Source organism: Heteronotia binoei, chromosome 4, assembly GCF_032191835.1.
Source record: "Heteronotia binoei isolate CCM8104 ecotype False Entrance Well chromosome 4, APGP_CSIRO_Hbin_v1, whole genome shotgun sequence".
Classification (NCBI taxonomy): Eukaryota; Metazoa; Chordata; class Lepidosauria; order Squamata; family Gekkonidae; genus Heteronotia; species Heteronotia binoei.
In genome coordinates, this window is record NC_083226.1 from 112854881 (window position 1) to 112882783 (window position 27903).

General features: G+C 43.4%; 1 protein-coding gene across 4 annotated transcripts in view; it reads right to left on the reverse strand.

Moving 5' to 3' along the window:
• The window catches only part of PAM (peptidylglycine alpha-amidating monooxygenase), a 207482-nt gene that overhangs the window by 81016 nt on the left and 98563 nt on the right, over window positions 1-27903 (reverse strand). For all 4 annotated transcript variants that reach the window (XM_060235639.1, XM_060235637.1, XM_060235636.1 and 1 more), the window contains exons 8-13: window positions 25153-25220; window positions 17390-17470; window positions 16645-16721; window positions 9703-9806; window positions 5410-5597; window positions 706-777 (exon numbers count right to left, since the gene is read on the reverse strand). In XM_060235639.1, the coding sequence (XP_060091622.1) occupies window positions 706-777; window positions 5410-5597; window positions 9703-9806; window positions 16645-16721; window positions 17390-17470; window positions 25153-25220 (590 nt within the window). The remainder of the gene's footprint in view (window positions 1-705; window positions 778-5409; window positions 5598-9702; window positions 9807-16644; window positions 16722-17389; window positions 17471-25152; window positions 25221-27903) is intronic.

The following is a 27903-nucleotide window of genomic DNA, read 5'->3' on the forward strand; positions in this document are numbered from 1 at the left end:
GTTTTTGCAGTTCTTATTCAGGACTCAAATATGCAATTACACACATTTTGCATGTTTACAACATAAACATACAAAAAAAGAAACCTTAGCATCCATACTGGTGCACTTTTAATTTCTTACATATTAACTCACTATAAAAACACTCAACTGCACTCCAAGCTGCCTTGTATATTAGTATACCAAACTGAAACAATTGTGTTATAAACATTAAAAAAACTTCCTATAAAGCAGACTATTCACAAACATTTTCAGTGAACCAGTAAATATAAAACTAGGACCTCTTTTCCTTTGCACTAAACATTATCTCAATGTATCAATTCTTTGGCACAGTGCACAGATAAATAAATTACAGTTGTATTAAGCAAATTAACTTGAGTACAGGAAAATCAAACAGAATTAAGTAGCACTAATGAGTTTTACCTGTAAAGTTAGGAATTGGTAATTGATCATTTCCTCATAAATCATTTATTAAATAAAAGAAATAGCAATATGTTGACAGAGAAAATCTTCACATGTTAGTTGGTGGACAAGAACTGCAGTCTTAAGCTAACAGCAAAAATACACCACTGCTATCAAAATTAATACATTTCTTTGTCAATCTACTGAACATGGGTTTTGTAAGCTTAATTTTTATTTCAATAAAGAAAGTTTGAAAACCTTAAAAAATAATACATTTCATTAGTTTAATGAACCAAATATACATACTCTGATCCAAAACTTCCTCATCTTCTCTCTTTGGCTGCTGTGCTACAGAACTTAACTGTCCTCTTCTGGCTTCTGAAAAAGGAGAAGAGATGAAATCTAATGAACTAATACTAAGACAGAAATTAGCAGAAAGTTCACATATCTATGCACATGGCCCTCTGCATCTAAAATTTATTCCACAAATTATCACAAGGCAAGAACTCTTCTAGGATTATGAAATAAATAAAAGCCTTTTAATTCAACAGTTTCTATAGATCATTCATGACCTTATACTCCTTTATCACTCAACACCTGTTGAATAACAGCAAAGAATATGTTGGCACTTAATCTACAGCTGAGGAGGGTCTCATAGGAATTTGCATCACCCAACTTTAGGTGAAGGAGGCAACTGCAAAGTGATCACCTAAGCTGTTACATAGCTTTCTGAAGAAGAAGATGATATTAGATTTATATCCCGCCCTCCACTCCGAAGAGTCTCAGAGCGGCTCACAATCTCCTTTACCTTCCTCCCCCACAACAGACACCCTGTGAGGTGGGTGGGGCTGGAGAGGACTCTCACAACAGCTGCCCTTTCAAGGACAACCTCTGCCAGAGCTGTGGCTGACCCAAGGCCATGCTATCAGGTGCAAGTGGAGGAGCGGGGAATCAAACCTGGTTCTCCCAGATAAGAGTCCGCACACTTAACCACTACACCAAACTGGCTCTCACAGCTGGCTCTGAGTGCCACACAGAATCAGATCAATACACATGGAAACTATTCACAGATTCCAATAAATTTAGGGCCATGTTTTGTAAACCACTTTTTTCTGTATGTGTGCAAAAAGGTAATATGACAACTGGCCATTCAATGGTTTAATTATCAATCATTGCTATGCCATATGTATCAGGTTTTTTCATATTACACAACACTGGATGCTATTAAGACTCCTTTTGCCTAAGTTTTCATCATCTACGCAGGTATGTCAAACATAATGCTCAGGGGGGAAGTTCTGGCCTGTCCATGGCTCTTTTCTGGCCTGTAAGCAACTGGTGCAAGGGAGGAAACAGGGATCTGCTTGGTGAGGGCGGGGATGAGTGGGCACAGCCACTCTGATTGTGGCTTCAGCAGAACAACCTCATCAAATCGCGGCCCCTGCCCTATGGAATCAGCTTCCTGAGGAGGTGCGGACCCTGCGGAACCTTGATCAGTTCCGCAGGGCCTGCAAGACCACCCTCTTCAAGCTAGCATATACGGACTGCTGAATAAGGTTGTTAATCAAGGATCCGCCAACACGGTCCTGTCTAAGGACCTATATCATTATGTAAATTGTGCAAACTGACAGAAACTAGCGTCAAAAATGCTATCGTCACTGTCAGATTAAGTTATAAAATTTTAATTATATTGACTGGTTTTTAAATGATGTTAAATCTAAAGTTTATATTTGTTAAATTTAAAGTTTTATATTTATCATTGTATGTTTATGAAATGCTGTTAGCCGCCCTGAGCCTGCCTAGGCGGGGAAGGCGGGATACAAATAAAATTTTATTATTATTATTATTATATCTGCAGCAGTCAAGCAGAAGCCCTCTTATCACGGAGGCTGCCTCCGCTTTAGTGGCAGCCTCAGTGATAAGTTGGAAGCCACCGCATTCATGTCAGCTTGGGGTTCCAAGGTGAGGTTTGCATGCCTCTCTGCTCAGCTTGCAGCTTTAAGAACGCTAGCCCGGATGGCCTCAGGGATCAGCATTTGCATGATGGGGAGGAGTGCAAATGATCCTCTGGTGGCAGCCAGTGCTGCCACCATATCCATACTCCTCCATGTGCTTTGGCCCGGGGGTGGGGGATTTTTGGCAGTTTCTTATCACACATCAGGGGGCCTAGTCCTGTCACCAAGCATATGACTCAGTGGCCAGGCCTCCATCCCCCAAAGACCACACAGCAACTTTCATCTGTATGTGGCTGCTGCCTCACTGGGGGTGTGTGTAGTTCTAGCGATATTCGATTACACTGATCACTGGGTGGCCTGAGGCCTCTGCCAAATGTGTGACCTTGTATGCACAGTGCCCACTCCCCCATCTGACAGCCTTTGACCTGGGGTAGCTGCTGCTACATGAGGGTGGTGCAGCTTACCAACAATCTCTGGCTTGAACCCCCAGCATCGCCCTAACATGGATAACCTGGTGGCCTTGGCCAGAGGTGGCTGCTGCTGCATGGGCATCTCTAGCTTATCGGGCTTTGCTTGCTCTGGATCTTGCTGTGCATATGGCTTTGGACTTGGGGTGCGGTCCCTCCCACTTCAGGCTGGTGAGTTAGTTCAACTCGTCTTCTCAGTCCCCTTCCATCATGACTTAGAGGCAGGGGGAGCTCACAATACCAATCTGTTTTGTGTTTTACCCTGGGACCCAGGCTCACAGCATCAGTGGCAGGAGCAGGCTGGGAAAGGGGTTTGCTCCCCTCTAGGCAATGAAAGTGCATCTGCCCAGTGCTGCACCAGTGGCTATCCATGGAAGTTTTCCTCTGCACACACCCCCAGCCCATGGGGCCTTGCAGTGACAACACACCAACTTAGAGCTTACCCCAACTGCTATCCTTTATAAAGTTTATATCTCTGGTATATTTAGGGGATTTTAGGGCATACATGGCCCAGCCCCAAAAAGTCACATTTATGTCATATCCAAACCTCATAACAAATGAATTCAACATCTCTAATCTATAATATGTCTGCTCCTAATTTTGACATTCGATACCCTCCATCCCATCTATGAGATTCCTTTAATTTCTATCAAATGAGGGTATTCTATCCCTCTCCCTCAAATATAAGGAGAAGTTTCTTTGTCAAGCATAAAAGAGCATCATTGTCTTAGCACAGGGGTGCCCAAACTGCAGCTCGGGAACCATATGTGGCTCTTGAAACCCCCACCACCCCATTGGCAAGCTTGGAGAAGGTATTTGTCTCTTTCAATCATTTCTCCAAGCCAAGTCAGCTGGCGGCTTGAAGAATGCATTTAAGGTTAAAGTTGCTTTCTTTACACCTTTCCCTCCCCATCTACCTATCTCCATTCCTTTCCTCCTTTCTTCTTCCTGGCTCTCAAACATCTGATGTTCACATCTTGCAGCTCTCAAACATCTGACATTATTCTATGTGGCTCTTACGTTAAGCAAGTTTGGCCAACCCTATCATATAGCATAGTTTGAGTTTCATTAACATGGGGATGCTTCTGCACAATCATGTTGGGTCTCTTGTCTCATGGCTTGCTGCCCGACTACAGTAAAAGCTTGTCCAGCACTCACAGGGAATGGCCATTGATAGTTAATCAAATGTACCAGATGCTTATTGCTCTGCCTCACTCCTTATCTGAAACAAACCACAGAGATCAAATCATATCCCCTTAGGACCCCCCATGGTTATGGCCCCCATGCCTGGCAGGACCCTAGCCCCCCAAGTCATGGAGATGTCCTATGCACCAGGCAGGCAGCAGTGCTAGTTGTGCTAGCAGTGCAGCATCAGGCTACACATGATTAAAGATGCAAAGAAGTGTGTGTTCTTACAACAAGGAAAAAATTCTGCAATTAAACAAACGTATGCATTTTCATGGTGTATGAAATACTGTGAAACCCACACCAAACCACCAAAATTCAAGTGCACAGATTTAGGACCGATCTTTTGCATCAGACAGAATGCTAAAGAAAGACAGAATGAAAAATTAATTTAACCTGCATATGCGTACTATGATGGCTGAGCTCAGACTAATAGGAAATATAATCTCTTAGCATGTTTTCATACACAAACTATAAACTAAAAGTGCATCTCATCAAAACCATTACAATCTAAATTACTAGAACAAAGTTTGATTCCACTGGCACCTTTAAGACCAATAAAGTTTAATTCTGGGTATAAGTTTTTGTGTCCATGCACACTTCTTCAGATTTATGTACATTGAAACTTATACCTGGAATTAAACTTTGTTGGACTTAAAGGTTGCGCTGGAATCAAACTTTGTTCTGTTGCTTCAGACCAACATGGCTACCCACTTGAATCAATCTAAATTACTGTAAATGCTTATTTTAATACCCTGAGGTATATAAGTAAAGCTGCTGCAGGTTACCTGAATAATAAACAACCTTTAAACAGAATAAGCCACCTTTAATTTAGCACAGATGCACAATAGTAGCAAAACCAATATTACTGAAATCCTTTTGGAATTTGTAGTGATACAGCTAGATTAATTTTTATGGAACTCTGCTAGCATAGTTGTGGAGATGGGAAGAGAAAAGAGATCGTAAGACACTGATACTCCTTCAGGTAGTGAAGGGTGGGGTATAATCCAATCTCCTCCTCCTTCATAAGAGCTTTGCAAACCAAAGCTTTTATCCATATTGACATCTGGACCACCAAGCAACCACTAAAACAATCCAAATAACTTGTAATTTGTTAGATAGAGATGCATACTGAACTGCATCCTCACAGATGAAATCTTTGGTCACATCTGTCTGTTGAAGCTTTCCAGCCAAACTCATGAATGTGGTATCAGTCACATCCAGAATCTATGTTTGTGTGCTCTGCTCTGGGGAAGGACTTCTATAGCTATACATATACAATTGCCCACATTATTTTCCTGCAAACCTAGAGATAGCCATCTTTGAAACACCCTTGTAATTATCTTCTTTGATCAACTGTATGATTCCCCTCCCCATGGCTATTAGCAGAGAGATTAAGTTTTTACCTTCATGATGCCCATGGGCCATCATGGTCATATCAGACTTGACAGGAATAGGAATATTTGCTTCTTGTGGTATGCTCCTGAATATTTCTGGATTTACATTCTCTATACAGGTCATGAATGAAATTGCATGTTTGGCTTCCATGTAATACATAATGTAGAAATTGCACATTTCATCACTGGATGCGCCCCTACATCAAAATATAATACACAGAGAGACACATTTGAATAGGATTTTTAAAAATTAGTTTTAGTTCTAGATTAAACACACTTGTAGAAGACATATTAAGTGCAAGGAGAAAAAATCACAATCTGCAAAAAATTATAAAAGGTTATACAGTAGTGCATTCTCAATGCTCCACATTAAAAATGCATAAGACCCTGCAGAAGGCCATTATCTTCAACTGTTTGCTTGGCATTACCAATGTGGAACACTAGTCTCTATAATTTTCACAGAATTATATTAGAAACTCTTAAGCATACAGCCTTTTAAGCCTGCAGTAATAAGCTGCCTGCCCCATTTCCAGCTTGCTGGCTCACCTCTTCATACCATACACATGTAATCCACCAAACTGCTGCACAGACTCCCTCTGTTTCAATGTTAGTTTTTAAAGTACAACTGGAGAGAGCAAAGCAGCAGTGTTGAGCAGATTGTGTCCAAGATAAATAACAGGGAACGTAGCACTGTAAGTATTTATTCCTTCTTGAAGATCCCCCACCCACACTATCAACATGATTTAACCTATTTACAAATTATTAATAATTTACAGATTTAATTCAGGAGGTTTCTATTTAATGTCTGCCAGGTCCCATGTACTTTAGTTTTCTGCCAAGCTACAGAGGTATGGTTTAAAGCAAAAATTTAGCTTAATTATTGTTATAGGATGGCAAATGCAGCATCTTCCATTTAGATGGTACTGTAGGCCCTGGAAAGTGGGCTTAAATTACAAGTTTATGCAAGAAAAAAACATTGTAAGCATTGGGAGTAACACCAGATTTAAATACCTAACAAATTACCGATGTTCACAGACCAGATGCAGAAGTGGCCCATTTTTAGGTGTCAAATTAAGTTTTCCCTGTTTTCTTCAAAAAAGTACTTCACATGTGAACTGAATATGTGTTTCAAGCAATATGTACTGACATATGCCTCCTTTACAGATTTGTTCATGGCTACCTCTTTCAGGAACTATAACCAGGCAAAGAGCCTAAAAGGCAGTGCTTGGCTTCTGTCAAATAGGATTTTTTTTAAAGGAAGCTTGGTCTGTACTCTGCTGTCACTGTTTGTTGTTGCTTTTCTAATTAGTTTCCACAATCAAGTCAGTCAGCCACCTCTAATAAGAAGGTGTGGGGGTGGACTATTTGCAGCTTGCAAAGACGTCAATGCTGACTTTTCTCCATGTCATCATGCAGCATTCATTTATTTACCATAGCAACAGTAACACACCAGTCAGAGAAGAAAGGAAGGGATGAAACCTTCCAAAAAGGGAATTGGTATCTCAAGCCTTTTGAAAATATAGAATCTCTCAGATGCCACACAAATCTACCTTGCCTCAGCAAGCTCTCTTTCCTTTTTCTCCCCTTTTAATCCATTTTCTACCTCACTGTATGATTCATATGCTTGTCAGCCAAACTGCCACCACTTTAAAAAAACATAAGCAAAGTGTTAAAGTGCCATTGAGGAATAAACTAACACACCCACACACTGCAAAAGTATCAAAACACTGCCACTGTTTCTGACATAGCACAGTTTGGTACTTTTGGAAGCTAAAACTAACAATACATCCAGTTCCAATAGTGATTTAACTGTTAATGAAATCCAATCACTGGACACATTTTTTTCAATGAACCTGCAAAAAAATATTTTCTGTGAAGTAGAAAGGAAAAAGCAATTGGGGAGATGTTTCTTTGTTATAAAGGAAGGCACATAAGAAACCCCACATAATTTGCAGAGTTTAAGCTGAAGGGTGACCACTATTTCCAGGTAATTATCAGAAATGGGACATCCGTCTAGCACAGAGATGGCCAAACTGTGGTTCGGGAGCCACATGTGGCTGTTTCACACATGTTGCATGGCTCTCAAAGCCCCCTGCCCCCATCAGCCAGCTTGGAGAAGGCATTTGTTTCTTTAAATAGCTTCTCCAGGCCAGCTAGTGGCTTGGAGAATGCATTTAAAGTTAAATTTGCTTTCTTTCTCTCTCTCCCTTCCCCATCTATCTTCCTTCCTTCCTCCCTCCCTCCCGGCTCTCAAACATCTGATGTTTTATCTTGTGGCTTTCAAACATCTGATGTTTATTCAACGTGGCTCTTACATTAAGCAAGTTTGTCCACCTGTGATCTAGCACCTTAAAGCTGAAAGAAATTTCTGTTGCTTTACATTGTCTTTTCCTGACACATCTTATGAGACAGGCTTAAAATCCCTAAATACTGAATCCCAAAGACACTGCAGTACATGCTTTTATATTCTTCTCAGAAAGGAAGTGCCACCAAGGTGAGTCCTTACATTTCGATAAAGTCATATTGTGGTTGATTAACAGAGCAGGAGAAAGCTTCCTAATTCTCATTACATAATAAACAGCTGTGGCAGTGTTCCACAAAAACAATATACAGCTATATTATGGGATCATGAACCAGTCTGAGAGAATGCTAAGACAGTGGCAAGCTTCAGACAAAAAAGTGGGTTCCAGATCAAAGTTGACTCACTTGAAGTATGCTACTGGAGAAGAGTTTTACAGATACCACAGATAGCCAAAAAGTCAAACAAATGGGTTCTAGATCAATCAAGCTTGAACCCTTCCCTAGAAATTAAAATGACTTAACTGAGGCTATTGTACCTTGGTTACATTATGAAAGACAAGACTCACTGGAAAAGACAATAACGCTAGAAAAAGTTGAAGGCAGCAGGAAAAGAGGAAGACCCAACATGAGGGTTTGACTCAATAAAGGAAGCCACAGCCTTCAGTCTGTGAGACCTGAGCAAGGCTGTTCATGATAGGATGGTTTGAAGGTCATTACTTCACAGCAGTGACTTGATGGCACACACAACACACATAATATCAGTGACTGGAGTAATTTGGAATAAAAAGTATTCAACTGACAGGCACCAAACACTTCATGGGGAAGGTTCTGTGGCAGAGCATTTGCCAAACCTCATGCAGGCTTGCCACCAAGTGGGGGTATGTGCCTCCAAGCGGGGTCTACATGCAATAGGGAGGGAATTCCCCACAGAGATTCTGGCACCAGCTTCTCTTGCTGGGCAGTTTAAACTTGGTCTCTCCCTTCCCTTTCCCCCTCCTTTCCCCATGTTTTCTCTCTCTCTTTGTTTCTTTCTTTGTTTCTCTTCCTGCCCTCCCCCTTCTTCTCTCTTTGTTCCTTCCTTCTCCCCTCCCTCCCCTTCTCCCTCTCCCATACATTTGCTATCTTTGTTTCTCTCTTTCCCTTTCTTTCCCCCCCTCTCTCTCCTTTACTTCTGGCTCTTGAGCATCTGGCATTTTGTCTATGCAGGGGTGGAATTCTAGCAGGAGCTCCTTTGCATATTAGGCCACACACTCCTGATGTAGCCAATCCTCCAAGAGCTTACAAGGCTCTTTTTTGTAAGCTCTTGGAGGACTGGCTACATCAGGGGTGTGTGGCCTAATATGCAAAGGAGCTCCTGCTAGAATTCTACCCCTGCGTCTATGAGGCTCTTTCATGAAGCAAGTTTGGCCACCCATGGTCTAGTTATTCTGACTATGCAGGCAAACAACCATAATGAAAGCTGATTACTTTATCTAAGGTCAGCTGATAATATATTCTTCATTCTACTCTGTATTGCAAATATTTTAAAATGTCACTGAACTGAAAAATATGCTAATATCCCACCTTAAAATATGCCACAGGGAAGAAGGATGAAAAAATTAGGCTGCTGAATACTAGTCTGAGAGCTGAGTTTCCACACATGTATCATTATCATGTTATCACCTTGATCTTACTTACATTCTGTTGTCAGGGAATGACAAAAATTCACATACAAGTCTCAAGCTGTACACACCATCAGTAACTTTAAGTATTGCATTTGACTAGACAGAATGTTGCACTGAGAAAGGCAAATGCTTTTGATGAAATGAATACATTCTATAACATCAGTTTCACAGCCTGCTCTATAGAAAAGCTTTTTCTTTAGGCAACTACTTTAAATATACAAGAACAGGCTAGTAAACAAGGCTGATCGTCTCAGTAAACTGCTGTGCTGCTAACCACAGTTTTGATTCCTCAAGAGATAGAGAATAGGGCTATTAAAAATCTTTAAAATTAATATACCCTATATGTGTTTTTGAAGCTCTGCCTTCACCAGTAAAGACACATCTTGCTGCCAGAGTATCTCCATATTTGACTTCTACGGGGTTTTCTACAGGGTAAAATGCCTGAAAATGGAAACAAAGAGGTGAAATATTTCAGAATGTTTCTAAATACATGTTCCCCCCATTCATCTGTACAGAGTCATGGGCAATACAGGAGGGCACAAAAACATTTCAGATGTAAAAGGTTTTTTTTATGGTTTTGGAATTTCATTTTCATAATATGACTACAGAGAAACACATTCCCATCTATCCACCTCCGTTTTCCTCAGTATCTCTGTTGCTAATCTGTAACACCCTGCAATTTCATCAATGCTTCCTTGCATCAGCTTTCCTTAGAAAAAACTGCTGAAACTTTTTTCATTCCAATATGTTACTCTCTGTAGCTGTACTTTGGGGACAGTGAAGTGTATGTGGCAGAACTGGAGAGGTGGCATAACAATCTTCCAAATAAAATAATAATAAAAATAATATTCTAAAAGAATTGTCATGGATCAGCCTCAGCAAGGATTCAGCAGCAGCAGAGACTCCTCTGGAGAAACAGACTTCTCAGGAGAAGAGGAGTTTCAAGCAGCAGTCCTGAGCTGACAGAAAAGGAGTTGCAGACTCATCAAGGCTCACCAGGAACAGCTGAATCAGGGTCACCAGCACCCAGCCCTGATGCAGCAGATGTACCTCAACTGAGGGTCAATAGCCCAACCAGGTTCACCTCTACCCTTTGAGCCCTGAAGAAAGCACCCAGGGAGGGAGCTAGAAGAAGGATGTCAGAGAGCTCGGCTCCTGGCCCATCACCAGCTGCTGGTTGATAACAGCTTGGAGAAGTTGCAGAGTTATGCTCCAGCAGCCGGCTTTTAGCAAGGCTTGTTAGTGAATGCCTACCAACTGGCTCAGGGAGTCTGCTTATTGTGGAAGTATCAAACCATTCTGCTAGATTCCTCACCCTGCTTTCTTCGTGTCACCTTGGACCAGCTTTGAACTTTGACTTCGGCTTCATGACTCTCTGGCTTATGGACAACCCTTGGATCTCCTGACTATGCTCTCTGGTTCACCCCTTCTAGTAACAATTCTCTGGCTCCCCCCTTGTCTAAATAGAGGGGACCTTTTAGCACAATGGAACAGTTTCAGAATGTATACTGAGAACCTTAAGCATGAATACCCCTCTGCTGAATTTATAATTATGGGTAATTTTAATGCTAGAATAGGTAAAGATAATTACGTGTTATGTAAATCCCTGGATCTTGACCTGCACGATTCCTTCCCTGAATGCTTGATTTTTCCAAGGAACTCCAAAGACCCCCATGCTAATGCAGCGGGAGTATTCCTGGCAAATTTTTGTATCCCCTCTAATAGATCTATTCTAAATGTGTCTATACCACATAACTTGCTGGGGGAGTACACATTTAGTTCCAGAGTAGGCAGTAGTGCTGTTGACTACGTTATTGTTTCCCCAATCTGAGAAAACTTATTGTGGATTTTTTAGTGGATGAGAGCTTGGACAGTGACCATTTTCCATTGATTACATTACTAACATTGGAGGCTGTTAGCCATTCTTCTCTGTTTCCTGTTGATATGCCTGCCCCTCCAAGAGTCAAAGAAAGTTCAAGAGAGCATTAACCAGTTGCTTCAAACAAGTAAATTAACAGAACTAAACCAACAACTGGTTGAAGCTGAAAACCCTTCTGAGGCCCTCCAAATTTATAGGGTCAAGTACTTGAAGATGGTGATCATATCACCTCTCAGCCGCCTCCTCTCCAGGCTAAACATGCCCAGCTCCTTCAACCTTTCCTCATAGGACTTGGTCTCCAGACCCCTCACCATCTTTGTCGCTCCACTTGTCACTCCTCTCCAAGAGGATGAGGAACTATTCACAAGCACTCTTTGGGTGCGATCTGTCATCCAGTTACAGATCCACCTAACGGTAACAGGATCCAAACCACATTTTACCAACTTGTCAATAAGGATAGTATGTGGAACCTTATCAAAAGCCTTACTGAAATCAAGATAAACAACGTCTACAGCATTCCCCTGATCCAGCAAGGTAGTCATTTTTTCAAAAAAAGAGTTCAGGTTAGTTTGACATGACTTGTTCTTGCGAAACCCATGCTGGCTCTTAATAATCACATCCATTCTTTCTAAATCAATAATCTAATCAATCAGTTGAAGGCAGGGAAGGTTCCAGGCCCAGATGGTCTCCCACCAAAGCTATTTACAAAAAATCCTGACTGGTGGGCTTCTCCTCTGGCAACTCTCTTCACAGTCATTGATAAAACAGGAACCATGCCTGAATCATGGACAAATTCCATAGTGGTCCCAATTGACAAGAAGGGTGACCCGCAAGCACCAGAGAACTACCGCCCAATTAGTCTGCTTGATACTGCAGGCAAATTATACGCGAGACACCTCTTGGAAAAACTTATTTCATGGATGCAAGAGCAAAATCTCCCAAGTAGATAACAGATTGGATTTTGCTCCAGCAAGTCTACACTGGACCACTGCATAACACTTAACCATCTGATAGAGAAATACAATGGTACAGGGGGAGAAGACTGTTTGTGGCCTTCCTTAATTTAAAAGGGGCGTTTGACTCTATTCTCAGGGACTTTCTCTGGAATAAACTGGACATCATGGGTCTGGATAAATGTCTACTTTTTCTTAACTATAAAATGTAGTCCCTTAATAGCTGTCAAGTGCGGTATAATGGCCTAGGTGCATTAACCTCTAATCGGGGAGTCAAACAGGGCTGTATTCTAGCCCCTTATCAATTTATTCCTGAATGATCTGGCTCCCTCCCTAAATGCTATTGATGGTCACTCCCCTAAACTTGGGTCATATGTTATCCCTTTATTGCTTTATGCAGATGCAGTTGTACTGTCATGCTCGCAGAAGGGCCTCAAGCGCCTTCTACTCGCCTTTACTTCCTACTGCGAGACAAATTCTCTGTCTATAAACTATGCAAAATCCAAAATTATAGTATTCTCAAAGTCCTGGAAACCACAAAGCTGGTGCCTCAAGGGAAATAATATTGAACAGGTGAAATCTTTTAAATACTTGGGGGATCTTTTTCCAGTACAATAATAACTGAACAGTTTAACGTAAGCAAGCAGTCATTTCAGCCAGGTGTAGCTCGTCTGCGGTGGTTAGCTTCTTTTACAAGAAGGGTAACCAATTTGTCCCAGCCACCATTCATGTTTTTAATGTCAAAACAGTATCTCAGTTATTATATAGGATCCCCATTTGGATTTGTGCCTTCAATTTTCAACTTGAGCAAATTCAGGCAGCGTTCCTACGCCATATTTTGGGGGTCCCCAACTGTGTTAGCTATGCTGCACAATGTGCCTAGAAACTGGAACCCATTTGATTGAGACCAGGGCATGGCTACTAACCGTAAAGTTTTGGCTACCTCTACACTTTAGGGCAGACCCTGCTAGTTATATTCATATGATCCTAGCAGACTCCTTTGTTTCCAATTGGTATAGTCGGATCCAGAAGAAAATACATTCCATAGGTGTCTCCCTGGACAACCTCTGTACGCTAAGTGAAATGCAGGCATTCAGAATTCTGAAACAGAGGATTTTAGATATTGAGAAACAGTCCCTTTGTTCCTCTGAACATAAAACGTGTTCCCCTTTTGCATTTGGTATCTTTCCAAATTATGGGCTGCCTGCTGCCTACCTTTCCCAGCTTATGTCACCCCAGTTACGCCGCTCCTTTATGTTAGGAAGACTTAATGTTTTACCCTCAGCGGTACTGTCTGGGAGTTTGCCAACATCCCTTATCAGGAAAGATTCTGCTCATGTAATGGAAGGCACCTTGAAACGGTCACTCATGTCTTACTTCACTGTGATTTCTATGGGAAAGTGCAGGACTGTATAATCAAACCTATCCTGTCTAACCTTTATGGACTACCTGAGGCAAAGTTGGTTTTCTTTCTGTTATTTGACCGATGTTCCCATACCACTAGCCTAGTTGCAAAGTACCTTTTGGGTGCCATAACAATCAGGGAGCAAAAGCCTAGCTCCCCTTCTTGATGCTTTACTAGTTTTTATAACTGAAACTCTGTGCAAATTTGCCATGCTGTACTTTTTACTTCTATGCCAATAAAAGTATTTGGATTGGATTGGAACTCTCTGGCTTGTGAACTTTTGGCTAGTGGACTTCTGGGACTGAACTCTGGACTTCATGTGAGCAGCTGAACATATCTGACTTGCTTGCATGCACCTGCTACATGACAAGGATGAGGCTGCCTTGGCAGGGAGGGTGGGATATAAGTCGAATAAACCTAACCTAACCTTATGAAATCACTTCAATGTGAATTCTGCCAAAAAATACCCAAGCAAGATGTTTTTGCCCTAGGTATTTTGCTTAATGGCTAAAAGAAGTACTCATCAGATCCTCAAACTACATTGTGAACTGGGTAGGGTGTGAGCTTGGGGTCCTGGGAGGACATTATGATAGGAAATGTAAGTTGCACACCCAGAAAGGCAAATATTCCACTCTGAATCTCAGCCATGACATCAAACTAGACCCATTTTACAAACAACATGAGGTAAAGCACCTAATTCTCTCATCAAAAATGACAGACAATATTCTGAATCTGTCTAGACACACAGTATCTATTTTTCACTGACTTGCATTTGATGCAGTCTCCAAGATGAAGCATGCTAGTCATCTTGGTTGCTATGGAATCTGATGAACTTTGTAAGGCTAGGTTACTAGCAAGATCAATAGCCACTGGTTATGTTCTGTTTTATTAGATAGGAGAGTTCTAAAATGCCCAGCATGCAAATACATTAAACACTGAATTCTTGTTTACGACACACAGAGCAGGCTGCCTTTCCTTCAAGTAATGAGAAGGAATATTTGAATCTAGGATTCCTGTCATCCTGCAAAGTTAGAGAGATTCTCCACCCCAATTTTATTTTGGTAATATATTACAAAGATTATGAGTAGTGATAAAGATTATTTTACTGAACCAGTTTTAATTAACTCTGTGATACTGTATTTGTTCTTCAAGCATGATCTATGGCAGGGGTGTCAAACATGTGGCCCGGGGAATGAATCAGGTCCTTGGAGTGCTCCTATCAGGCCCACAAACAACTGGCTGTCATCTGCTTCCTTCTCCCTCTCTCTTGCTTCCTTCTGCATCACAGCTTGCTTTGCAAGGATTGCTCAACTACACAGGAGCTACAGAGCAAAACCTCTATTTTCTCCATTGGCTGAGGCTCCTCTTTTGGGGGAGAAGGGGGTGAGGGAGAGCTTGCTTTGCCAAGCTTTCTCAATCACACAACAAAGCTACTGAGCCAAGCCTCTCTCCTTTCTATTGGCTGAATTTCCTCTCCCTCCTGGTCCCCTGGGGAAGGAAGGAAAGAGCCAAAACTTCCTTTGCCCAGTTCCCTGGATCCCATGGAAGAAAAAAAAGAAAGCACATTTAAGTCCAACGAGTGCTAATGTTTTAATCATGTTTTAGTTTTAAGTTTTAAAAATTTTTATTTGTGTTTGTCTGTGTCCTTTATAAAGTTTATATATCTGCTACCTAATCTTAAATAAGAAAGTTCAACATGGCCCGGCCTGACAATATCTCATTTATGTCAGATCCGGCCCTCATAACAATTGACACCCCTGATCTATGGCTTCAACAATAACCTCGTCATTTGGGACGCAACCATATGTACAGCATCTAAAGGAACAACCAAGGGCTGCTGCTGCCATTTTAGAACATGCCCATTTAAAAATGTCATAGCATCCAATTATGGTAGGACTGCAGTACAGCAGGACCAAGACACTTTTGTCCACCACCCATTGCCTTTTCAAGTGCCAAAATGGCTGTAGCTGTGGGCTATTATGGCATTTTTAACTGGCCCACATATGGCTCTAAAACAGGCTGCAACTCCAAGTCATACCCAGAGATGAACAATCTGCACTCCACATATATTGGAGATATATCATTGCACGCTGAACAATTTTTCTAGGGGAGGGGGAAGCCTCCACAAATATAGCCCTCATTAGGACCCCAGTTTTATCAAAGTATTTCTTAGCTTTTAATACACACTTAGGAGGAAGTCCAAACACACAGAAGGGTACCTCTTACCAAATATGCACAGAATGATAAGAGCTATATGCTGGTGAGACCTATATGGTGAGACGCAAAGGGAAGAGAAGAAGGACACCTGTTAAGATCTAAGGATTCGCTTTACAGGCAAAGTATCCACAAAGCTGCTTCGGACTTTATTTTCTTAGGCATCACCCTGCCACAACAATGGAGGAGCAACAGCTTGATACAAAGAAAAGGTGTAAAACTAGTGTGTGAAATGGCAAGATGGAATGCTGTTCAAATGAAAAATATCAATGTGATTGAACATAAAGCTATTAGCATACAGTTGGTATTTAGAATCCAACTAGTATTATCTGTGTTCTATAAATGTGGAATATAAAAACATACCAGATTTAAGCATCTCCGTGCAACAAGTGAGGTCCAACTTTTTTCCAGAATTATCCCGTAATGGCAAAGTTCTTCTTGACACTCTTTTATTATCAATAACCTAATACTACATAAGTATATATAGAATATACATAAACATGTTACATTTAGATTACATTAGAGAGTTGGATTAGGGTTTGGGAGACCCAAGATTGAATCCTCATGGAAGCCTGCTGGATGACCTTCAGCCAGTCATATATTCTCTCAGCCTAACCCACCTCATAGGTTTGTTACAAAGATAGAATGGAGGAGGCAATATTGTAAGCCACTTTGGGTTCCCACTTGGGAAAAGAGTGGGGTATAAATGAAATTAATAAGTAAGTAGAAGATTATTTAGACTGTTCATCTTCATCTAAAAATACCCATATTAACTCCCACCCACAGCATTAAAAACACCACCACATGAACAAAACAAGCCAGAAATACCTGTGGCAACTGAGGACTCTGCCTGCCAATGAGTGTCCACTGACCATCTCTAATACGATATCCACTTACTACTTGACCTGAAATACAACATTTATAGCCTGTAAATTGCACACACATTTAGGGAATGATTTTTTCTGTTTCTGTCTTGCACACATACAAACACTGCTAAAATGACACTACTTCCATTTTATATATTTTAAGAAAGAAATAATTCAAAGCAACTACAAGTTGACTTAATCACTTGATTTTTAACAGATTAAAGCCTCTAAATCCTCTACATATGGCCCAGTTTTCTTCCTATGAATGCCCTCTCACTCTCTCAGATCACCTGATAATGCCCATTCAGTTCAAGCAATTATTCAAGAATGAAAGGTATGGTCTGTGGTTGCCTCTAAACTGCTTTCTGGAAAGCTTTTAAATTCTCAAGTCTCTCGAACATGCTGCAAAATGACACCTTCATTCTAGCTCTGTTTGTGGGAAATGAATCCTTTGTAAGTACTGTAAGTAAATGCTCCCTCTGCCTTTAGCTTCTGCATGTTTTTCTGATAACACACACCTTTTAAAATTGCAGCTGGGAATTTAGGACTTGCTTATAAAAGTCTACATTTCCTATAGGGAAAGATACAACTTTTCAAAATTTAAGTAAATCAGAATAGAATCTATATTTAGTTCAGATGTTATGGATTGATTTGCATTAAAGCTCCATTGGTCTGCAAAGGCAGTTATCACAAATAAAAAGACTTACCTAATCGATGAGTATGTACTCTATAGGCAAACAGGTGCATTGGGTACATTTTATAATGGCAAGCAATATCAGCATCAACCACTGTAATAAAATAGATAAGAAAGTAAAGGGAAATTACATATATGTGCATAAGCTGAAACCACTCGTTACAAAAGGATCCCTGTGAAGGTAATACAAAGAGACTCATCTTTATTAGCCCAGATCAATTCAGATACAACGAACATTAGACACAGATGTACATTATATTTTTCTATAGACTTCCATTCAAAAATTGCTTTCAAAAGCTGTTCTATTGATTTAAATCAAAGGGTAATTCCATGGATACACCACTATTGCATGAATTATGGTGGTCTTCCTATTGACAGAAACAAGGCTTTCCAAATGTACAGCAGCAAGAATAGAATAACTCTGCATAGGCTTGCACTGTAAGCACAGGTGAAAAGAGAACATAGCAAGCTGCTGCTTTGTTTACTGTATAAAATGTTGGTAAATTTTCTGTAACAAGAATAATTCTATCTTAAAATGAAAAGCTGACTCATCTAAATGCTGATCAACAACAACATATATGAAATGTTAAAGCATAACTGCCAACAGTGATGCCCTCCCCCCCGTCTCCTGCCCCATTGCTACAGGCATTCCCAGAGAACTTTTCTCCCAGTTTCCACCTTCCATCTGACCGACTGGCCCTGCTGCAACCCCCTTGGAGTGGAGTGCCTGGCTGTGGGAGGTGGCTGGGGCCGGAGAGGCTTCCTCCTCTTCCTCCCACTAGTCTGGCATGCCCTGGCTGGCTGTGGCTCCGGGGCCAGTTTTCTCTGGCTAGGGCTCTGGCCTGCCTCCAGCACCACACCCTAATGGAGGCTCGAGGATGCCCTGCTACTGGCTCAGCAGTGTGGAGAAGCGCTCAGGTCAAGCAGCAGTCAGCCAAGCCAGTGGCAAGTTCACGGGTGAATGATTGGTGCTGGCCAGGCAAGTGGGGTCTCTGATGTGGCTCCTTCTCATCCCCCTGCTTCCCCACAGCCACTCTGCTCTGTGGGAAGAGGCTGGGGTGCATCGGTGGCAGGTAGTGCTGCCCCGCTCAGAGGGTTGGCACAGGAGGGTCTGAGTGTGGGAGCTGGGTTTGGAGTGATGTGGTTTGGCAAGCTCAGCATCATTCAGGCAGGCAGGCTAGCCCCAGTGCCACCGCTTGAAAAGCCAGGAAGATAAGCAGACTCTCCAATAGAGCTGCCATACAAACTGAAGGGGGGGGGGTTGAATAGAATGGCATGGTCCCCCGGGCCCCACCACAGTTACGGGCCTGAATACCTCCCCTTAGCTTTCACTGTCAGAAAGCTCTCTCTAGATTCAACCCATTCCATCCTCCAAAGACTTCTAAAAGTAATCTCACTACAAGTTAAAAGGAATTTGTGCTTTAACTGCACTGAAAAGTCTTCCCTCTCTCCCCCTGCCCCCCAGAATTTAAAAAGTTTCATATCGTGTTACCTGATTAAACTGATGGGTCTCTATTAGGGATGTGCATTCGGTTCAGCTGAATCGAATAGACCACCTAATACCCCGATTCGGAAGTATACGGCACCGTATACTTCCGAATCCAGCTTGCATGCATTATACGGGAGACTTATATGGTTCCCCGTATGCTTCTGAATCCGTATTCAGAAGTATACGGAACTCAATGTAAAAGGCAAGAAAGGAGCTTCTGCAGCCTCAGGAAAGCTACTTGCCTCCTTTGGAAGGGAGTATCCAAGTAAACTTTGGGTATCCAAGTAAACACTGCCCAATCACAGAGCAGTGGAATTTTTTGAAACGGCTCTGGGTACGGCCAGAGAACCTTTTTAAGGAGTCTGCCTGGCTGGACTCCATTCCATTGCTGTGAGAGAAAGACTGTGTGAGATAAAGATTGTGCTGCACTGACCCTTGGCCTCAGCTGCTGCTGCTCTCTCTCAGCCTTGCCTGACCAGCCTGAAGAAGACATCTAAGGTAAGACAGTCTTGGCATTCTTGTTTTTATTTTAGTTAGGATAAAAGTAAAAGGACTTTTTAAGACTCAGAGTCCCTTTACTTATCCAGATTTGGGTGGGTGGGTAGCTTATTTGGGGCTAGGGTTACGGGGTTCTGCCACGGGTGGGGTTTTTTTTGCCAATTTGCCTATATCTTACTTTAGTGAGAGGACTTTTAAAAGTGCAGTGTCCTTTTACTTTTCCTGATTTGGGTAGCTTGGATTTCTTGGGGTTAGGGTGAAGGGTTTTTTGGGGGGAGAGGGGTTGGTTAAGTTCCTGTATTGTTAAAAGTCAAGGTTTTTTTTTACTGTTTTAAAAGGATTCTTTGTTTGATTTGTTGCTGCTGTGTTGTGCTGCTTTTGGCCTAATTTTTATTGTTAAAAAGTTCAGTTTTTTAACAGTTGAGTTTGTTGGTCTTTTCTCAGTTAGATTTGTTTGGATCTGTTGTTGTTGGTTTTGCATCCTGTCCTGTTGTTCCTTTTCCTGGTTCTGTTTTTTGGGGTGGGTGGGTGGGGGGGTTAAAAGTTAAGTTTCTTTCTGTCACGTTTTGGTTTTTTTTAATTACCTTTGGTTGGTGTGAGGGCTGGGTCACTTTCATGTTTTTTATAGAGCTATTTTTGGAGTCAGAGGGTGCTTTCGGTTTGCCTAGGGCCACTAAATAGGCTGTCCCACTAATAAGGGTGTTTTTAGGGATTGTGTTTTTTGAAATTAAAAAAAAATTAATCCAGTTTAGGGTTTTATCTTCTTTCAAAATTCCAGATGGGGCAATTTAAAAAGATTTTAGGTTTCTCATAAAAGGCAGCGTACTAAGTCACATCAGGCTCCCTTTTAAAGAGACTAGGGTTACAGTGCATCTTGCTTTCAGCCACTGAAAGCCGGTGCATCCTTAGATTTCCATAGGGTAAACCACAGCTTTTCTCTAGTTATAGGGGACACCTGATTTCTAGTTTGCAAGGAAATCTGGTCTGTCCCTGGATCTAGTTAGGAGACGTTTAACTAGGAGGATATAACAAGGACTGTCTTCATCTCAAGGTAGTCTTTTAAAAACTGAAGCCAAGTAGAGGCAGGATCACCTAGTCTCTTAAACTTTACCAGACTACTACTACCGCAACCCAAAGAAGGACAGGTTAGGGACTGAAAAAACAAACAAGTTTTGGTGGGAGGGTTTTTAAAAAGAAGTCAGGGCACCTGTTAGTTCAGGGTACAGTGTAGTGATTTAGGTTTTTTAAAAACCCCACTCTCAGTTCAGGTTGTGTGAGACTGACCAAGGGTGACAGACAGCAGAAGAGGGGCCTTGGGGGTAAGGCCAAGGAGAAGACTAGAGGGGTGGAGGGGAGGGGGAGGACCCATTCCCCCCCCCCGCAACTTGTGCATAGGGTCATTCCACAGCCACCTTCCAGCCGAGGGCCAGAGGTCGGAGTGTGATGAAGAAGTCCCTCCTTGGGGCCTTCATCAAGGTTGCTGCTGGGGCGCCCCCAGCAGAGGTGCCATTAGGTGCTGGCACTGAGCAGGGGTCGGCTGCTCAGGCAGTCTCTCCTCCAGCTGATGTCACTCGGAGGGGATAGTTTTCCGTCCAAAACAATCACCCCAAGGAGGGTGCAGAGAGTCGTGCAGGAGCTGGAGGAGAAGCTGGTTAAGCAGGACCAGCCCCCTTCTTTGGTTCCTTCAGGCACCAGCAGTCCTTCAGGGGATGGCTGCATGGGGTGGAGGGGGAAGAAATGGAGACACATGAGGTGCCTCCATCTCCACCCACTTTCCCCTGGTGACCAGCCCCTCCTGCCACCCTGAGACATGATGTGTCTGCCTCAAGCACCTCACAGGAGGTGGCTCCGGACACCTCCGAAGTCTGGGAGCATTTCCGACTTATGGAGGATCCACGCTATGCGCAGTGCCAGCTGTGCAGGGCCCGGATCAGTTGTGGGTGGGATCCTGCCCACCAGACTACGGTGGGATGCGGAACCACCTGCGGAAGCACCACCAGGCGGTGCTTCTTAAAGGGGAGAAGCAGGCTGGTGCTGGGGTGCCCAAGCGGCCAACACCACCCAGCCAGGAGATCCGTCCCACTGCGACTACTTTCAGAGCTCTCCAGGAGAGTTCTGTAGCAGGGCAGGGACGCCAGGCATCTCTGCCTGAGATGCTTGGTGGGGGTGGCACCTGTGTGCCAAGAGGGGGAATCAGATACGGCAGGAGGGTGATCGCCTGGAACCTTAACACGTCGGTTGCTCAAGTACCTGGCACCCTGGTACAAAGTTCCTGGTAGAACCACCATTAGCAGGACCATTGTGCCATCTGTTTTCAGGGCAACCAGATCTGTGGGGAAGGAGCATTTGTCCCGTGCTGTCGGGGGGACTGCTGATTTCACCTCAGATATCTGGAGCTCCCAACATGCATTCGAGGGGTATCTCTCCCTGGCTGCACATTGGTGGCAATCCAGTGAGCTGCAGGGTGGGAGTGGCAGTAGCGGTAGGCAGGGTCAGGGCCTCCAGGCCGGCTATCGCTGGGCCTTGCTGCACACCGAAGCAGTCGACGCACCACACATGGCGGACACTTTCGAAGCCATCCTCTCATGGCAGTTAGAGGGCTGGGTAGGTAGGGACATCGCCAAGGGCTTCGTGGTGACTGATGGAGGCTCCAATATCAAGGTGGTGTTTAGCATCAGGGCCTACAATGCCTTCCTTGCATGGCGCACCTTCTCCACCTCGTGGTTAAGGATGCATTGGGCCAGAGGAAAAGCCAGGATCGTCGGTATCTAGCCACGACCCATGAGTACCGACTTTTGCTCCAGAAATATCGGCACATCATGGGTCACTTCTCACGCAGCAATATGGACTTGTATGCTGTGTGAGAAACAGATAATGACAGGCGTGCCAGGGCACTGCCTGATCAGTGATGTCAGCACACACTGGAACTCCATCTGTGCCATGCTGGAGCGCATAGTGGAGCAGAGAGCAGCCCTGGATGGCTTTGTCTCTGAGACAAGGGTCTTTTGGAATGAGAACCATCTCACCCAAGAGGATTGGATGGTTATTTCTCAGACTGTGGAGGTTCTTGGGCCCTTTAAGTCCCACACAGAAATGCTCTCGTCTGACATGGCGAGCATCGCACTGGTCGTCTCCATGGTCCACATGGCCCGTGAGGACCTGACCTCATTTCTAGTGCCAGCTCAAGGCCATGCAGACGTTCTTCCAGCGGTGTGTGCCCTGGTTGTTAGGCTGCAGGAAGGGCTTGAGACCCGCTTTCAGACTTTCACCCAGGATAAGGTCTACATGATGGCGACCATGTTAGACCCGTGCCTTAAAGGCACAATCGCTGAGTGGGCCAATGAGTTTGATCGCTGGTGGGATGAGTTCTCCCAGAAGGTTGAGCACTGGAGAGTCAGGGCGGGCCCAGTGCCAGTAGCTGAGGAGGTTGGGGGTGGAAGCAGCTCATCTGCCAGTTCCACTGCTGTCCATCCCCAACCTCCCCAGCTAGGCAGTGTTTCCCACCAGACTCATGCCAAGAAGAGTGCTGAGATGACACTCATCGGGTGACTCGTTGGCCCCTCTGGGAGTGGTAGACCCCTGAGAGCGGAGACAGGTGCTGCGATGGTGAGGGACTATCTTTCGGAGCCCCACAAGTCACAGGAAACGTCTCCTTTGGACTACTGGGACTCGAAGGAGGGGGTCTGGCCGGCCCTCTCCTCCGTGGCCAAGGTGTTCCTCTCATGCCCACCGACGAGCGTGCAGAGCGAGCACATCTTTTCACATATGGGCGACACTGTCCACATTGCAATAGCCTGCAACCCTGGACAGTTGAGCAGTTGGTCTTCCTGAAGGTCAACTTGCCTCTGTTCGGCTCCCCGAACGTAGACTTTGAGAGTGAATGAAGTGAGCACCTACTTGTACCTGCATCCTCTCTTGCTCCGTGCTTGGAAGGTGGTTGTAAAACGCTCTTCCACTAAATATAGACTAGAGTCCAAAGACAGTCCAAAAACTCACTCACAAATTGATTGGCATTCCCCCCCCCCTCATCCATTCCCAAACCAAAAATGAATGCTGATTTAAAATTTGCAAAGCAATCCAAATTTCCCCAGTCCCCATCCACACATGCCTAATAATACTGAAAGGGCCATTGCAGCCCCTGACTGTAACCAACATCACCCACAGGCCCAGCCAGGATAAGCCAGTTTTTTTTTCAGGGGCAGGAGGAAGAAAGAGGGAGGTGCCAGTGATGATGACAGGCAGCCAGCAGCCATACCAATGCTGAGGTCCCTCTAATGGGACAGTGATAGCCGGTGTGCTGCTGCTGAGCTGAGAGAGAAGGAATGGTTCCCTTCCTCTCACACAATCTGAGGCCCTTCCAGTGATCTTCCCCATTTGGGGTACAACTCTGGCTCACCTCCTCGTGGTGCACCCTGGGTAATGCACATGAGCCTGGACCAGCCAACCATCCATCACTCAAGTTAAGTCTAAATGCTTCTTGCTTTGTGTCAGATACAAAATGATGTGGAACTAGGTTTGGTCCACCGCTTATATAAACATATGAAGCTGCCTTATACTGAATCAGACCCTCGGTCCATCAAAGTCAGTATTGTCTACTCAGACTGGCAGATGCAGACTGGCAGAGCAGACCTTGAGCAGATTGTGTTTTGTGTGGCAGTGACGTCGGCAGCTGGGTTTATATTGGTTCCAGGCCAGCAGGGTTCAGAGAGTAGATAGATGGATGTACTGCATTTGGGTCCTATAGAGATTCTCTGGTGTGAAGTTAGGTTTGGCTTTGGGTGCCCCAGGAATTGGACCCCCTGGTCTAATTTTTTTTTTTGGCCTTGTGGGTTTTGTGTGGGACAGTGCCCTGAAGCTGCACAGCAGTTTGGAGGGCTCTCCTTAAAACCCCCTGCTCCCCAGAGTCACTTTTCCCATGAAAATTACAGTGGGGAAAGTGGCTCTAATTGGTTTTTTCTCACCATTGGGAACAGTGTTCCTTTTGGGGTAACCACAGATGGATGCAGTCTTTTGGGGCCAGGGGAGTTGCATGCAGGGAAGTCCCCTGAAGCTGCCCTGCAGTTTTGAGGCCTCTCCCTCAAACCCCTCTCTGGCCAGAGCCACTTTCCCCACAGCAATTATAGTGGAGGAAGTGGCTAATTGGGCTGTCCCCAGCATTGGTGGCAATGGGCCTTTTGGGGAGCCCAAAGACAGGGACCCCCTGGCCCAATCTTTTTGGGACTTGGGTGTTTTGTAGGGGAGAGTCCCCTGTGGGTTCCATGCAGTTTTGGGGACTCTCCCTCAAACCCCCTGCCCCTCAGTAGCCTCTGATTATGCCCTATGTTGCCATTGAGTTCAATGGCTCATAGGGTATAATGGTGGGATAGGGGCACCCTCTTTGGGTGCCCCTGGAATGGAAACCCCGGGCCCAATCTTTTTGGGACTTGGGGGGTTTGTAGGGGAGAGTCCCCTGCAAATTTGGGGGCTCTCCCTCAAACCCCCTCCCCTCCAGGCAGATTCCAATATACCCTATTTTGTCATGGCCCGTAGGGTATAATGGGGCCGTATATTCGGAAATAGCTGTATATCTTCAGTATATATGGCTATTCTGAATACCGGTATTCGGAAATATACGGTATTCCAAATATTTTGGCCCCATTTATTTCCGAATCCAATTACTTCCGATTTTTTTTTTTTTTTGCACATCCTTAGTCTCTATGCAAGACTCTTACGGCCTACCTTGTTATAATGTTAATTGAAATATATACATCAAGTTACAGTTTTGTTCTTGTTTTAAAATTTTCACTCACCTTTCTCGCCTGCAGGAATAACAGTATCCACGGACATCATGAGATACATCCCAGCAATCATAGGCTGTCTACAGAAGAAATATCAGGAGTTCCATAAAAATACTGAATAATTAGTTATAAGCCTGTTTTGGTGATAGAACTGTCCATCTTAAACTTGTAGTTGAAATAACTCATACATATTTGCAACAATTCATGGTGCCTGTTTTTTTTTGGCCACCATGTGACACAGAGAGTTGGACTGGATGGGCCATTGGCCTGATTCAACATGGCTTCTCTTATGTTCTTTATTAAAGGCCAGAGGTGGTGATACATAGTCACTAAAAAGTCTAATAAGCAGAAGCAAGTCATTCTTGCTTCTGCTTTAATGTGAGAAGCAAGGATTTGCACACCATCACTGAGGCTCTCTGCTCTCACCAGATATAACATGCACAAATTCTTCATTGCACCTTATAGCAGACACAGGCTAAAATATCCACAAGCTGCTCAAGTTTCTGAACAACTCTTATTCTCACCAACTCTTGATAACAAATTGATTTAAAGAGTTTTTTAAAGCCTGTAACACTTTACAAGCTGATATAAGACAAAAGGAAAGGAAAATGCAACCATCTATATTTATAACAATCCAGCTTCCATTAACATACACCTTCTGTCCCAATAGTGGCCACCTTCTCCTGACCTTCTGCATTTCAAATTCAGTTTTCACAAAAGCAGAGCCCTTTCCTTTCACATTCTGCCTTTAACCAAACCTATTCAGTAGAAACATGTTGCCTCATTATTATTATTATTTTGCCTCTCCCTTTTATAAATTTACCATCTTGCCACCTCCTGCTAACTACTAGCATCAGCCCCTTCTGTTCCATATCTATAGCATTCTTTCACAGGTCACTCATTTAAGTAATGCTAACATATTTATAGTTCACAATCTCAATTTAAAAATCTCACAAGGCAGCATTCAGCAATAAAACAATATGACCATACAGCTACCATCTAATAAGATAACAGAAGCAATATCAAACTTGTTCTCCCTCCTTATTTTCAAGATGAATGGCCCTGATTAAGTCACAGGGGGATGGGACAAGGCAACAGGAGACTAGGCAGACTAGATTATGCTGATGGCATGGGTCTTGTTCTTTCTCATCTCTTTCCACAGAAATGCTGACCCTCTAATGGAGTGCACTATAAACCTTTATCCTATATCAGCCTTTGGTGCCTGCTTAAAGTCCATTTATTTAAAAACTTTGCATTAAAACATATTAAGGCCATCTTCCAGGTCCTTAAATGATTTTTGTGGCTCTTCTCTTTCACGCCCAACATAAACATCCTTGATTTCAGGAGCTTATCAGTTCTCCAAACTATCTAAATTGCTATCCTAGATTCATACAAGGCTCTGCATTCCAGGATGCTACAGAAATGTAGAACCTCGGTTGCCAACATGGGGTTGGGAAATACCGTGAGAGAATTTGTAGGTGGAGTCTTGGAAGGGAGACGTTTGCAAAGAGCAGTGGGTATAGTGCTATAAAGTCCACTCTTCCATGTAGCCATTTTCTCCAAGGAAACTGATCTCTTGTTGCCTGTAGATCTTTTCCAGTTTCAGGAGATCTCCAGGCCCTATCTAGAGATTGGCCACCCTAATAGAATCCCAACTTTTTTTAAAAAACAACAACAGCAACACAAAAGTGCACCAAATCAGTAGCCATTCTGGCTGTAAAGGTATATTCAAACTTTTTGGCTAACACCTCAAGAAACTTCAGCTGCTAGAGAATAAGCTTTTATCAATAACAGTAAGTCAAATATAATAACATCATAAGAGTCACAGATTTGGAAGGGACTTCCAGAGTCATCAGAATGTCGGAAAATCACAAGTACTTCCCCCCTACACACATTCCCAGTGACACCTGCTCCAAGCCCAGAAGATAGTAAAAAACCCCAAACAAACCTCTCCAGGATCTCTGGCAAAACTGGCCTAGAGAAAACAATTGCTGCCTGACCCCAAATTGACAAACAACATTTCCTTGGGTGCATAAGAAGAGGCCATGAAAACTAAGCACTGATGCAACCCTCCCTGCCTTCCTTCTCATGATCTGCCTAATTCACAGAATCAGCATTGCTGTCAAATGGCCATCAAGCCTCCATTTAAAAACTTCCAAGGAAGGAGAGCCCACCACCTCCTGAGGAAGCCTGTTCCACTGAGGAACCACTCTGTCAGGATGTTCTTCCTAATGTTTAGCCAGAAACTCTTGATTTAGTTTCAACCCACTGGTTCTGGTCCAACCTTCTGGGGCAACAGAAAACAACTCCATACCATCCTCTTCAAATACTAGAAGATGACGTATCACCTCTCAGTTGTCCCCTCTCCAGGCTAAATATACCCAGCTCCTTCAACCTTTTCTCATAGGACTTGGTCTTCAGACCCCTTACCATCTTTGTTGCCCTCCTCTGGACACATTCCAGCTTGTCTATATCCTTCTTAAATTGTGGTGCCAGAACTAAACACAATACTCTAGCTGAGGTCTAACCAGAGCAGACTAAAGTGATACCATCACTTCACGTGTTCAGGACACTATATTTCTGTTGATACAGCCTAACATTGAATTTGCCTTTTTAGCTGCTAGCTCATGTTCTGCGTATGGTCCACTAAGACCCCTAGATCCTTTTCACACATACTACTGTCAAGACAAGTCTCCTCCATCCTATAAATATGCATTTGATTTTTTCCTACCTAAATGCAGAACTTTACATTTATCCCTGTTA